The sequence below is a fragment of the Eupeodes corollae genome, chromosome 1 (assembly GCF_945859685.1).
Source record: "Eupeodes corollae chromosome 1, idEupCoro1.1, whole genome shotgun sequence".
NCBI classification, from domain to species: domain Eukaryota; kingdom Metazoa; phylum Arthropoda; class Insecta; order Diptera; family Syrphidae; genus Eupeodes; species Eupeodes corollae.
Window position 1 is genome coordinate 156,906,470 of NC_079147.1, and position 15,386 is coordinate 156,921,855.

Here is a 15,386-nt window from a genome sequence, read left to right on the forward strand (position 1 = left end):
TGATAAAGTGTCATATTGGGCGAGTAAAATTGTCTCGATGTAGGAACCTTGAAGTGACAAATGGCTTCACATGTTAGTTGTTGAAAAAATACAGAACAGATCAATTCAATTCTGGAAACTCAGCTATAACGGTAAAGTTAAACGTGTGATGAAACGTTCAAAATGAGAGTTTAATTTCATTAATTGGTTTACATTTTGTGTCAGTAGATATCATCTTGAAGAACTGTTGACTTTAGATTTTTGATTTAACTTGTGTGAACTTCTTTATTTTATAAAATCAAATTTAATATTTCCGCATGAAAAAATCATAATTTAATAATCTAGAATTGACTTCCTGCTCTGTTATCATATCATATTTTTCTATCATTTGATTCAACTCATACCATATCAGTTTTCACTTGATGTTGATTCAATCAGTAATTTAACAGTACAATAATAAGTTTATATTGAAACCTTCAAGGACCAGTCACGTCTTATGTTTCGCAGCAAGACTAAATTACAACTTGCTTGCGACGCGTCTCAAAAATTAAAACAATAAAAAAGATGACGTTTGTATAAAATGTATGGTTAATTTTTATTTCCATGAATATTAAAGATCAGTACTTTTTTGTTGTATCACAATTAACATACATAAAACAAAATATAACGTCTAGATGTTCACTTTAATGGTTTGTATTGTATCTTAAAAGTAATTATGAGTAATTTAGGTACTTAAATAAAATATGCGGCAGTAATTTTTTGTAAAAACAAATGAAAATCTTAAACATAATTGTTATAAATAATTCGAAATTTTCTTTTTAATTAATGTTGTTAACTAAGCTACGCTCGATTGATCAGCCGAAAACTCTTTAACCTGAGATTGAGACAGTCTTTTGGTTCTGGGTGGAGGAATTGGTGGCATAGCCAAGGCCGAACTTTTAATATCAGAAGCTTCTGTAGCAGCTTGCTGCATATTGGTGACTCCTTTGCCATTTTTATCATCTTTTGCATTCCTCCATCGTAGTAATTGCTTGACACGTTGACCATGATAGTGATATAGATAAATACTGGCCAAGATGCATAAGACAAAGAGAAGAGTGATTGCCACAATAAATACGGCCAGGTATGGTGAAACTTCCTCTTCGGGCAGTGGCTTTTGGTCTTTTGTTGTTGCTTGTGTTTGGGTTTCTTCGGTGGAAGATGATTGCGTAGATGTAGTTGTGGTTTTTGTTTTGATCGTTGGCCGGAACGGACGCATTGTTGTCTTGCCACCTTCTCCTATTGCGATATCAGAGCATGCGCGAAACTCTTCTTGTGGACCACATCCGACCGCACCAACTCCATTGTCACACATTCCCCAATTGTTGCCAGCAATGTAACGCCATTGGAGTACACAATGGTTGCATTTCATATCTGTTGAGAAAAAAAGAAACTTTTGTCAATAATATGATTTTAGAGAAAAAACATGCAATGTTTGTTAGTAGAAAAACATTTGGTAACTTTTTAAAATGTTAATTTTGAATGGATGCAGGAAAATTATTATTTGTTGTTTAAATCATTTGAAATAACGTTTTAGAGCTTTGAAATCAAAAAGTCTATGAATTGATCTGTTCTGTACGTTTCCAACAACTAACATGTGAAGCCATTTGTCACTTCACTATGCTAAGTAAAAATGTCTTCTAAAAAACTGACAACATCAAAAGCCTTTTGACAACAGCTGATAATAACGTTTTAGACAACGTAAGTAACTTCGTTTGCAATCAACTGCATTCTTTGTACGTACATTTGGACCAAAGAAAACTAGTTAGTTTTTCAAGTGTCATACATTTCAAACTCGGATCCTTGCTTCACAAACCTCTATCTTAAATTTATCTTGCCAAAAACCATTGTTGTCCACAAATCAATGAATTATGTCAATTTGATATAAGTGGACTAGACCTTTTCAGTCAGGTTTGGCCAATCAGGTACTAAATACTTGCTTTACCTACAAGTCCCTTATGTCGTGTGAACCTGTCATTGTAAGATCACACGGTGAACATTGTAATCCTTCATTTCTAAAAAACCCTGATGGAACCTGGAAGGCCTCTCCAGCCGAATCTCTTGAGCTACTGATGAAGACGCACTTTCTGGATTGCGAGAGTGATAACCCCGAATCGCTTGAAACCATATAGCAAAACGTAGCTCATGTGGAGCAAGTCAATTCTGTTATAACCAGAGAAAATATTTTGTGGGCCATCAATACTTTTTATCCGTATAAATCCCCAGGCATGGATGGCATGCTGCCAGTTATGCTTCAAAAGTTGCATGATGTGGAAGCTCCATGGCTGGAACAAATTTTCAAAGGATGTCTCCTTCTTAAACATGTGCCCATGTCGTGGAGACAGGTCAAAGTAGTTTTTATCCCAGAAAGTGTGTAGGCGAGGTCACGAATCCGCGAAGGATTTCAGACTAATAAGCTTAACATCTTTTATGCTTAAAAACTTGAAGCGCATTCTTGATTACCATATTAGAGAAATCCTAGTTGGACGACCTCTCGAAAGCTCTCAGCATGCTTATCTTAAGGAAAATCTACGGAGACTGGCCTCCATGGGGTAGTGCGTACTGTAGAACAAACAATCCATTATAGAGAATTTACTCTTGCCACCTTCCTAGACATAGAAGGTGCTTTTAACAACGTCCTTACAGAATCCATAGAAGAATCGCTCGTTAAGTTCGGTGTAAGAGACTTCATTCGAAAATGGATTATTTCCATGCTCAGTGGTAGGAAGATTCGAGCCTCTCTAGGCAATACAATCGCAACAAAACTCGTGAGTAGGGGAACACCCCAGGGTGGTGTTCTTTCGCCTCTTCTATGGCTTCTGGTCATGGATACAATTCTCGTTAAATTAGAGAGATGTGGAGTAAAGGCGGTAGCCTTCGCGGATGATTTGGTGCTATTGGTGTCAGGAAAGTACACCTCTGTGATTAGTGAAATCACGGAGTCAGCTTTGAAGAAAGTTAGCAACTGGGCCACGAGTTGTGCACTAGGAGTTAATCAAAGTAAAACTGAACTGTTGCTCTTTACCACCAAAACTAAAGTACTGCCCTTCACGCTACCTCGACTCAATGGTTAAATCCTATCATTGTCTTCCAGTGTAAAATATTTGGGAGTTATACTCGACCCTAAACTAAACTGGAAACTAAATATTGAAGTACGGGTTAAGAAGGCCTGTGTTGCCTTCAACGCCTGCAGCAAAACTTTCGGCATAAAGTAGGGACTTCAGTCGAAGATGATTTTATGGACGTACACAGCCATAGTACGCCCTATCTTAACATATGGTTCGATTGTGTGGTGGCCTGCTCTTAGCAAAGCCTATAACATTAATAAGCTAAAGAAGGTTCAGAGGACAGCTTGCGTGGGCACCACAGGCGCCATGCGTACTTGCCCAACGGACGCCTTAAACGTTATTTTGGATCTTCTACCAATCGACCTTTTTATTAAATACATAGTTTCCTGCAGCGCTATTAGGCTGAAGGAATCAAACAGCTGGTTGTCAAAACCTTATGGTCACAGCAACACAACGAAATTGATTTCCTCAGATATTATCTCGGTAGACACTGACTACTGCACTCCTACTTTGAACTTTAGTAAGAGTTTTAAGGTTATTTTCCCATCGAGAGAAGATTGGGAGGATAACATCGTGTCGTAGGTTTCGACACAACCATCTTTACTGACGGCTCAAAGATGGAGTGCGGAGTTGGTTCTGGGATCTTTTCTGAGTCCCCAAATGTAGCAAAATCCTTAGGCTTCCTGACTTTGCTAGCGTTTTTCAGGCTGAACTGCTGGCAATAAGGGAGGCATGTAAGATACTTTAAAAAAAAACACAAACCAAAACCGAAATGCGGCTATCTTTACAGACTGTCAGGCAGCTGTCAAAGCCATTAACTCGGCCATATCCTCATCTAAATTGGTCCAGCAATGAATATTAACCTCGGTGTCACCCTGATCTGGGTTCCGGGCCATAGTGGTATCGTGGAAAATGAACGGGCTGACGAGCTAGCCAAGCAAGGATCGGCCCTTCATAGCTCACTTGCGCGGAAATGGTTAACATTCCTCTTGGTGCTATGAAGGGTAAAATCTTTTCTATCTACCAAACTGAATCAAACCGAAGGTGGAGCAATTTACCCAACTGCATTATATCTAGGAAGATATGGCCCACCTACAATAAAACCCGTACAAACGATCTTCTATGCAGGCAAAGGCAAGACATAGCCAGGATTGTTGCGGTTTGTACCGGACATTGGCCTATAGGAGTTCATGCAGAGAAGTTGGGTATCTCTTACAACACCTTTTGCCGTAGTTGTAGTGACCCAAGACAAAGTCAAACGATAATCCATTTCCTCTGCAAATGTCCTGCTTTGGCAAACACTAGAATGAAATACTTTGGAAAAGCATTCTTTCACGAACTTGATGAGCTATCAGAGACAAAGAATAGAGACCTAATCTTTTTTCTCAATGCGACAAAATGGCTCTAACATAATCGCTATGAAGCTTCTCTATCAATCTAACCCTTTCAATCAAAGGTCAAACGAGTTTTTGGTATCAAAACGGCGCACTACAGTGCTAGTTGGATCTCAGGCTAGGTTGCCTTGAGATCGCCATTTCTACCTACCAAGATCACACGGTTGCCAGACATTTGGAACCATTTTAAAACTGACACCATTTTTAAACTGAAAATTTGTGGATCCATAGCTCAATGACAATTTGTTGAATTAGAACGTGACATTTGTCAAAGTCTGTTTCATAAACAATTTGACAATTTTGTAGAATTGTATGAAAATACCCCACAATTGTCATCTTTTTGTTTCATAATGAAATTGTCATGATAATGAATTGTCAAATATTTTTCCACAACTGTCAGGAATTTCCCGACAAATTTCTACTGACAATTAATTTATTGAATGATATTACGGTCAAGTGTTGACAGTGAAACGATCTAAAATGTTAGGGATTTATTTTCAAATGAAAGTGAATGTGATGACGATTTTCAGTTGGGTCTCCGTATGATACGTCGACGGTGCCTTTGGAACTTTAAACAAAGAATAAATAGTTATTTCGAATCGTCAATTGGCCTACAATTTGAAGAAACATCTTTAAAAAATTATTTTGGGAATGCTGTTCAATTTAAAACTCTCGGTTTTATAATGTTTTATGCAATTCAATTTTTAATAATTATACAAAAATAATAATAAAATAGAATTTTCACGACCAATTATTAGCAATCACAAAATTATCCTCACAAATTTGTCATTATATTTTTTGGCAAACTTGTTACCTGTCAATATTTTGTAAAACATAGTATTATATCTTGAAATAATCATAAACAATTGTGCTTAATTCACTTTATTTGAAAACTAAACTTATAATAGAAATAAAGTACAATAGGTATTAGATTAATTTTTACTTGGTCTGACTTGTTCGAGAACTGAAAATGTAATGACAAAACGTCAGAAATATAAGGCGGTATGTACACATAGGTAGTAATATATATATGTAAGTGATCGGGTGATCAGTGACGTACATGTATATGTACTATAAATATGTAACACATAGATTTTTCAGGATAGGTTAAAGTGGCCATCCGGTATGAAGTAGGACACTATTAGGCCAGTTTAATGTCCATTGTGATACCACATACATAAGTATTAAGGCTTTCTTCTCAGCTCGATTAAACCATACTCTTGATACTCTTACGAAACGTGAAAGACTAATAAGGTTAATATAATTGAGATCGTTTAGATCGTCATGGAACAATTCTCCTAAGTAAGTATTGCGTTTTTGAGCTAGAGCGGGGAATGGACTGATAAGGTAAAGAACTGTTTCCTTCTCTTTCTCATCCATATAGCTTCCCCATAGTCATTTGAGAATACACCTAGCGCTTAGTGTGCTTTTATTTTAGACAGTGCCGGTTATGACACTGATTATCAAGCTAATATGCGATCTGTTTAGAGATATCAAGCAAGTTTAGCCCTTTAAAATCTAGTGCATGTCAGATATTTTGAGACCTGACACGTGGTGATGTTATTCCATCTGATGATGTTTGCCTTCTTTATAGCGTCTTGCATTATCAAATAGTTTGCATGTAGCGATTGGAATGCCAGCATTAGCCAAACGTGGTAGAATGGGTTGTACTGTTAAATTTGTAGGGAGTTCAACTGCCTTGCAATTTCGTGGAATGTCTCTATGGCATGGTACCCAGGAGAGGTGAATGTTTAGCTATTGTGCGATCTCCCTTAGAGATGATTGGCTGTTATGGGCTGTTAAAGAGTCTGCAGAGACAGATTCCAGAGATTTTATAGCGGCCCGACTATCTGAGAAATAAGGATATCAAATGTTGATATCACGTTTTCTTTAAGCGAGGACAAGACTTATTTTATCGCCAAAATTTCGGCCTGGAGCAAGCTCCAATCATTAGGAAGGCCGAATGAGAGACTTTATTTCAGTCGTTCATGGTACATGCTTCCAAAAACTCCTTCATTGTATTTGTCAAATAAGTGTGACAAATTTTTAGAATTGTCACCTGTCACTTTTTATGAAATAGGGCCCAGGGTCTAGTAACTTTCAACTCTCAACCATTTCTCTGTGGGAATATTGACATGAATGAAGACTTCAGATATTATGGAATCTGTTGTTGTATTCTTTTTCTTACAATCAATAAATATATTATATCCAAAGCCACCCAAATTACTATTATAAAGATCCAACAAATGTTTTTGTTCAAAAGTATTTATCGCTTCCAGTACCTTCTTTAAAATGTATATTTTGTTTTAATAAATAAGGGAAAATATAAGTTATTTCTGTAAAATCAAAAATGATAAAAATGTCAAATAAAATATATTATAAGATGTAAACAACAAAACAAAACTACATTTTTGTTGTCTCAAAGGTATGACAGTCGACATTTTTTCAGTAAATTCTTTTTAAATTTATTCAAGTAAGAAATCATTAACTTCGCATTTAAATAAAATTTACTAAATAAAATTACCACGCACATAAAACAAGTTTGAATAATTTATTTAAATTAATTTCGTTTTGAAAAAGAAAATAAATAATTTAACCCACAATATAAAATAAAAAAAAACAATAAACTTCATTTATATTTTTGTTTAATGAATAAATAAACAGGAGAGGTGAAAGTTCAACGAAAACAAATGATTTTGTTTACACTAATTTGTATTGTTAGATCATTGAATAATATTCAATATAAATTTATTGATTTAATTTAAAAAAAAAATAGAACTAAACGAAAGAAAAAGAAAAACTTAACCAGGAAAGAGGCTTAAGAGGTTGTTTTTGAAAAAATGGTAATATATTATAATTATTTTTATAGATAAAATAATTATTATATTTAACTCATTAAATAATGAAATATCCTCTATTCCTTCTATAAATAATTATATTTTAGAAAATACTTTAAATTTAAAGGGGCGTTCAATATATTCTCGGTATCGGGGTGAAGCTGTGGTTTTATATATAAATTGACTAATTTATCAAGTAATACTATTATTTTAGTGCATTCATGTAAAATTTCATATAAATGTGATTATTATTTACCGTTAAATCTCTATTTAAACAGATTCATAATGGCAACTGAGACGATGATGGTGAAAATTGAGCATCGCGCTGTAATTAAATTTCTCACTAAGCAAAAGTCAAAAAAAAATTCATTAAGAAATGGTGTTTAAGTTTACCAGGGCTCCGCACCTTCATTATCAACTGTGCAAAAGTGGTCAAGTGAGTTCAAGAGAGGCAGAGAGAGCATTGAAGACGACCCCCGCTCCGGCGCCTCGGCTAGTGTTTGTACGGGAGAAAGCATCAAAGAAGTCGAAAAACTTATTCTCGAGGATGCCCGAATAAAGGTGAAAATGATGTCAGAGATCACCAAGCTTTCGACTGGTACCATTCACACCATCCTTCATGATCATCTTAACCTTTCAAAGGTCAGTGCAAGGTGGGTGCCACGAATGCTCACAGCGCCTCAGAAAAATGTGAGAATCGCATGCTGTAGAGAGCTTTTGGAGATGTGTAGTAAGAACGCGGACGGTGTTATCCATCGGATTGTTACTGGGGACGAAACATGGGTTCACCACTATGACCCTGAAAGCAAACAACAGTCCATGCAGTGGCATAAAAAAGGAACAGACCCCCCGAAGAAGTTCAAAGTCACTCCGTCTGCCGGGAAGCTCATGGCCACAGTTTTTTGGGACTCAAAGGGAATCTTACTCATTGAGAACAAAAAAAAAATGTGAAACCATCAACACCAAATCCTACGCTTCCACTTTGCATAATTTGCGGGAGTAAATTAAAAAGAAAAGACGGGGTAAACTCGCAGCGGGTGTGTTGCTTCTTCATGACAACGCTCCTGTTCACACGGCGCGAGTTTCCAAGGCTGCTGTGCGAGATTGTGGTTTTGAAGAAATTCAACATCCACCCTATACTTCCTGTTTCCGGATTTGAAAAAATGTCTTCGTGGAAAAAGATTTTCGGATGATAAAGAACTCAAGTCGGCAATAAATGGGTATTTTGCAGGGAAAGAGGAAACTTATTTTTTTGAGGGTTTAAAAAAGCTTATCTCAAGAAGTAACAAATGCATTGATGTTAGGGGAGATTATATTGAAAAATAAAAACCATTTAAATTCAATTCTCATTTGCCTTCATATCGATACCGAGAATAATATTGTATGTAAAGGGTGATTTTTTTGAGGTTAGGATTTTCATGCATTAGTATTTGACAGATCACGCGGGATTTCAGAGATGGTGTCAAAGAGAAAGATTCTCAGTATGCTTTGACATTTCATCATGAATAGACTTACTAACGAGCAACGCTTGCAAATCATTGAATTTTATTACCGAAATCAGTGTTCGGTTCGAAATGTGTTTCGCGCTTTACGTCCGATTTATGGTCTACATAATCGACCAAGTGAGCAAACAATTAATGCGATTGTGACCAAGTTTCGCACTCAGTTTACTTTATTGGACATTAAACCAACCACACGAATGCGTACAGTGCGTACAGAAGAGAATATTGCGTCTGTTTCTGAGAGTGTTGCTGAAGACCGTGAAATGTCGATTCGTCGCCGTTCGCAGCAATTGGGTTTGTGTTATTCGACCACATGGAAGATTTTACGCAAAGATCTTGGTGTAAAACCGTATAAAATACAGCTCGTGCAAGAACTGAAGCCGAACGATCTGCCACAACGTCGAATTTTCAGTGAATGGGCCCTAGAAAAGTTGGCAGAAAATCCGCTTTTTTATCGACAAATTTTGTTCAGCGATGAGGCTCATTTCTGGTTGAATGGCTACGTAAATAAGCAAAATTGCCGCATTTGGAGTGAAGAGCAACCAGAAGCCGTTCAAGAACTGCCCATGCATCCCGAAAAATGCACTGTTTGGTGTGGTTTGTACGCTGGTGGAATCATTGGACCGTATTTTTTCAAAGATGCTGTTGGACGCAACGTTACGGTGAATGGCGATCGCTATCGTTCAATGCTAACAAACTTTTTGTTGCCAAAAATGGAAGAACTGAACTTGGTTGACATGTGGTTTCAACAAGATGGCGCTACATGCCACACAGCTCGCGATTCTAAGGCCATTTTGAGGGAAAACTTCGGAGAACAATTCATCTCAAGGAATGGACCGGTAAGTTGGCCACCAAGATCATGCGATTTGACGCCTTTAGACTATTTTTTGTGGGGCTACGTCAAGTCTTAAGTCTACACAAATAAGCCAGTAACTATTCCAGCTTTGGAAGCCAACATTTCAGAAGAAATTCGGGCTATTCCGGCCGAAATGCTCGAAAAAGTTACCCAAAATTGGACTTTCCGAATGGACCACCTAAGACGCAGCCGCGGTCAACATTTAAATGAAATTATCTTCAAAAAGTAAATGTCATGGACCAATCTAACGTTTCAAATAAAGAATCGATGAGATTTTGCAAATTGTATGCGTTTTTTTTTTTTAAAAGTTCTCAAGCTCTTAAAAAATCACCGTTTACATTCTTACACAAGACTGATATTTAAAAACCGAAATGGTTAACCTATGGATTTAGAAGACCATTTTCATGGGTTCAGTAAAGATTTAAAGAAAATTTCAGTTGTTCTAAATTGCACTGGTCGGCAAACTTATATGTTTTTCTTTTGCATAAATAATCCTGAATCAGAATGCTTGCCATCCGGCTTTAAAAATATGCACATCAGTTTATCCCTTCAACTCAATTTTGGACCAACTGTTAAGTATAGAGATTCTTTTTTTAACCGCACTTGAATTTCGAATGTTTTACCTAACTACATTTTCACTCTCATATAAAACCTTAAGACCAATGTGCAACGGCAACCCCTTTTTAATCCTTCCTTATTTTTCTAAAGCTCGCACTGTATTTAAACATTAAACATGTTAAGGGTATTAATAACGTCTTAAGTGCCTGTTAATTATTAAAGAATGCTAAGACAACCGCAAACGGTGTTTTAACGGCTGAGTTAAAACACAACATATACACAAACAAATCTTTGTCTTCTAGATATAGTTTAAATCATTTAACTATTTTACTTGGTTTCTAAAAATTCCCATTAGTTAAACATTTTTATTTGGCTCTAAAGCGTCGCTGGAAAAGCAAAGTGACATATGTCAATTTTTTTTCAATAAATTCCCACCACACCAAAGAATCAATTCAATATCTAAGAAATATTTTTAAAGCAAATCATTTCTTTAATTTTAGATTTAATAAAAAGAAGCCAATTTTAAAACTAAAGTAAAATTTTAATTTAAACATATCACTTTGCCTTTCCAGCGACGTCTTTGAATTTAATACTTTAATAGTTTTGAAAAATACATTTTGGAGTTAAATTTTAATGCTGATTTCGAATCCGAACTTTTACTCTATCTGCTCAAGTTGTAAAAAATATCCGTTTTTAACATTACCTATATTTATTTGTTTAAATATATTTCAAAAATTTGATATAATAGAATTGTTTAGACGGTGGTTTCGTTAAGAACAAAAAAAAATCACGAGTTTTATCGAAAAAAACTACTCCATAATAAAGTGTTTTTTTTTCGAATCTTAAAAAGTAATATTTAAAAAACCAAAAGTGATAGAGTAATTTCAAAGTCGGATTTAAACTAAGACTACGACAACCAATTGTAAAAGTACAATTTGATTGCCATAAACAAAACCGACGAATATAAGAATTTAATGAAATAAGTGCGATAGTACTTGAGTTAATGACAACTTTCCCGCATATGAGCAGTAAGTTAGTTAATAGTGCAATTTAAATTTGCTGGCTTATTTCCATGAATTTTCGTTTAGCTTTTATATAAATAATAAAATAAAAAAGAATTTTAAAAAATCAATATAAGTACAATATTAATATGCCCTACTTAAATGAAATAACCCTTCAAATAAAATAATCTGCACTAGCCAGACCCTCACAAGCTTAAAAATAAGTATAACATCTGTAATTGGGTTTTCAATGGGCAAAATAAATCGATTTATTCTTGATCTACAACAAATCTATTTATTTTTGACTTAAGATCAATTCTGCAGATCTAGATTTCTCGGCAGATTTAACCTAACTATATTTTACTAACAGAATTAAAAAAAATACGAAGTTGAACTTATACAATGAAAAAAGAAATCGTGTTCCATGCACCAGGAAAAAAATCAACGTTTGAAGAAAATCTGAATTTACCAAAGGAAAACACCATTAGATTAAGCTTTTATTTTGCTTATAAAGGGTGTTTCAAAATGAACATACAATTTTAATTTGCGGGCATTTATTCAGTAAAGTGTTGACAACCCTAAACAAAAAAACAACACCTGACATTTTAGGGTTAGCCAAAATAGAACGTTATATTCGTATATTCATCATTATTGAACCATTTTTCAAAAAATTATGAGAACCTGGCGGCCGTAGTTCGAAAATTTCATATAAAATGTGGTCTCGAACCGAAGAATATTTCCACTTTCATGGGTTTAATAAAAAAAATGTCCGCTTCTGTGGTTATGAGAACCCAAATGTAACTGCCGAATAATAAATGCATCCACAACGTAACACTGCTTAGGTTGGTATGTAGAAATGGCGATCTCAAGGCAACCTAGCCTGAGATCCAATTAGCGCTGTAGTGCGCCATTTTGATACCAAAAACTCGTTTGACCTGTGATTGAAAGGGATAGATTTATAGAGAAGCGTCATAGCGATTATGTTAGAGCCATTTTGTAGCCTTAAGAAAAAAGATTAGGTCTCTAATCTTTGTCTCAGATAGCTCATCAAGTTCGTGAAAGAATGCTTTTCCAAAGTATTTCATTCTAGTGTTTGCAAAAGCAGGACATTTGCAGAGGAAATGTATTATCGTTTCACTTTTTCTTTGGTCACTGCAGCTACGGCAAAAGGTGTTGTAAGAGATACCCAACTTCTCTGCATGAACTACTATAGGCCAATGTCCGGTACAAACCGCAACAGTCCTGGCTATGTCTTGCCTTGGCCTGCATAGATCGTTTGTACGGGGTTTGTTATAGGTGGGCCATATCTTCCTATAGATATAATGCAGTTGGGTAAATTGCTCCATATTCGGTTTGATTCAGTTTGGTAGATAGAAAAGATTTTACCCTTCATAGCACCAAGAGGAATGTTAACCATTTCCGCAAGTAAGCTATGAAGGGCCGATCCTTGCCTGGTTAGCTCGTCAGCCCGTTCATTTCCCACGATACCACTATGGCCCAGAACCCAGATCAGGGTGACACCGAGGTTAATATTCAGGCTCGCAAGCTTATCGCGACATTGTTGGACCAATTTAGATGAGGATATGGCCGAGTTAATGCCTTTGACAGCTGCCTGACTGTCTGTAAAGATAGCCGCATTTCGGTTTTGGTTTAGGTTTTATTTAAGTATCTTACATGCCTGACTTATTGCCAGCAGTTCAGCCTGAAAAACGCTAGCAAAGTCAGGAAGCCTAAAGGATTTGGCTTCATTTAGGGACTCAGAAAAGATCCCAAAACCAACTCCGCACTCCATCTTTGTAAAGATGGTTGTGTCGAAACCTATCGACACGATGTCATCCTCCCAATCTTCTCTGGATGGGAAAATAGCCTTAAAACCCTTACTAAGGCTCAAAGTAGGAGTGCAGTAGTCAGTGTCTATGTCTACCGAGATAATATCGTTGTGTTGCTGTGACCATAAGGTTTTGCCAACTAGCTGTTTGATTAGTTCAGCCTAATAGCGCTGCAAAAAACTATGTATTTAATAAAAAGGTCGATTGGTAGAAGATCCAAAATAACGTTAAAGGCGTTAGTTGGGCAAGTACGCATGGCCCCTGTGGTGCCCACGCAAGCTGTTCTCTGAACCTTCTTTAGCTTATTAATATTATAGGCTTTGCTAAGAGCAGGCCACCACACAATCCAACCATATGTTAAGATTGGGCGTACTACGGCTGTGTACGTTCATAAAATCATCTTCGACTGAAGTCCCCACTTTTTGCCGAAAGTTTTGCTGCAGTCGTAGAAGGCAACACAGGCCTTCTTAACCCGTACTTCAATATTTAGTTTCCAGCTTAGTTTAGGGTCGAGTATAACTCCCAAATATTTTGCACTGGAAGACAATGATAGGATTTGACCGTTTAATCGAGGTAGCGTAAAGGGTGGTACTTAAGTTTTGGTGGTAAAGAGCAACAGTTCAGTTTTACTTTAGTTAACTCCTAGTCCACAACTCTTGGCGCAGCTGCTAACTTTCTTCAAAGCTGACTCCGTGATTTCATTAATCACAGATATGTACTTTCCTGACACCAATAGCACCTAATCATCCACATAGGCCTTCACTCCACATCTATCTAATTTAACGAGAATTGTATCCATGACCAGAAGCCATAGAAGAGGCGAAAGGACACCACCTTGGGGTGTTCCCTTACTCACGAGTTTTGTTGCGATTGTATGCTGAAGGCATAATTGAACCATATTTTTTTGAAAATAAAGTAAGTTACTGGTGATGTATGTAGTTAGAACAAGACGATACAACTTGCCATACAGCCTGTGAAAAACTTCAATTACTCATTTAACATTTCCAGTCATTTCTCGCCTATAAGTTCAGAATTGTCCCCAAGATGGTGTGATATAATACCATTTAATTTTTTAAAGCTATTTAAAATCACAGGTCTGTATTAACAAGCCACGCTGAGGATATTGTTTATGATCCAATACAAAAATTACGATAAAAAGAATACTATTTTGCGTTAATTTCGGGACACCCTTTACACACAAAATTGACTTGCAACGAACATTTCCTTTTCTCCACTCTTACCTGGTAATTGAGTCTTGATTTCGTATATTCTACTTCCATTTCTGGGATAAAATCTTGTTGATAGATCTTCTGGTGCTGGTATGGCAGGTGATCCACCTAAAACGGTCAATAGATTCTTATCCAAGCAATCCTGTTTAGCTTTGGGTTCTGGGCACAATCGAAACTCGAAATATCTAACATTAAGAATTGCAACAAAAAAAAAAAACATAAACAACTACAAAAGAACTACTTGTATTTTTAACTTACCCCATATGACTAGCGGTTAGTTCTACTCTAATGACCATCTCCGATCCTGGACTATATCTACGTACAATAACTCCCTGACCCCATTTGCCACCAAATTCATGCGGTCTTGGTTCGGGCAAGTTCCAAGCATCCCCACATTCTCCGCATTTACCATCGTTGCCTTTCCATTGACGCGTAAATCCACCACAATACAATTCATGGTCGTTATAGTCTGGAGGAGTTTGAAAACCATATCTCCATGCTGATGCTCTACTTGGTGGTTCAATCAGTCTTCCATGACCAGAGCAGGTTGTGAACAATGTGCAACAGGTGAATAGTAGGCATAAAAGTACAATGGGGACCCCATTAAAAGCAGCTGCTTGCCGATGAGATGAAGTCGTCGTTTTTGGTGCCATTGTAAAATGACGAATAAAAAGTGTTGTTTTTATAGCTCTGTAATAATAAAAAGAAAAAGTTACGATATTTGATATCGTTTGTTGTAATAATATAATTAATTTATTATTTTCTTTTCAAATTTAAATAAAACTTAGTTAGAGTATGATGGTTGTTTATTAAGAGAAATTTACCATATAACCAAAAAAATACCGTCACCTGATGCATATAGGCGTATATTGATTAACTTGCGTGTTTATTATAGACATATGTTTGTATGTATATGTTTAAATCGTGCAAGAAACTATTTTCCAAATTTAGAAAAAAATTTATTTCATACCTAAACCGTTATTATGAATTAATTAGTAATTTAGAAAAGGTTCAAAAGCATGCAATAGGTAGAAATATCGATCTTATCAAAATAAATACAACGTCTCAGTTGAAAAACTTTCTCAAGGTAATAA

At 36.1% G+C, this 15,386-nt stretch overlaps 1 protein-coding gene across 1 annotated transcript; it reads right to left on the reverse strand.

Annotated features, from left to right (window-relative positions):
- Positions 1 to 544: 544 nt before the first annotated feature.
- Positions 545 to 15,097, reverse strand: LOC129943045 (uncharacterized). Its single transcript, XM_056052257.1, has 3 exons — positions 14,551 to 15,097; positions 14,305 to 14,477; positions 545 to 1,392 (listed from the first exon to the last, which is right to left on the reverse strand). Exons 1-3 carry the CDS (start codon positions 14,943 to 14,945, stop codon positions 815 to 817), a joined length of 1,146 nt encoding a protein of 381 aa, XP_055908232.1. The 5' UTR covers positions 14,946 to 15,097; the 3' UTR covers positions 545 to 814.
- Positions 15,098 to 15,386: the final 289 nt, after the last annotated feature.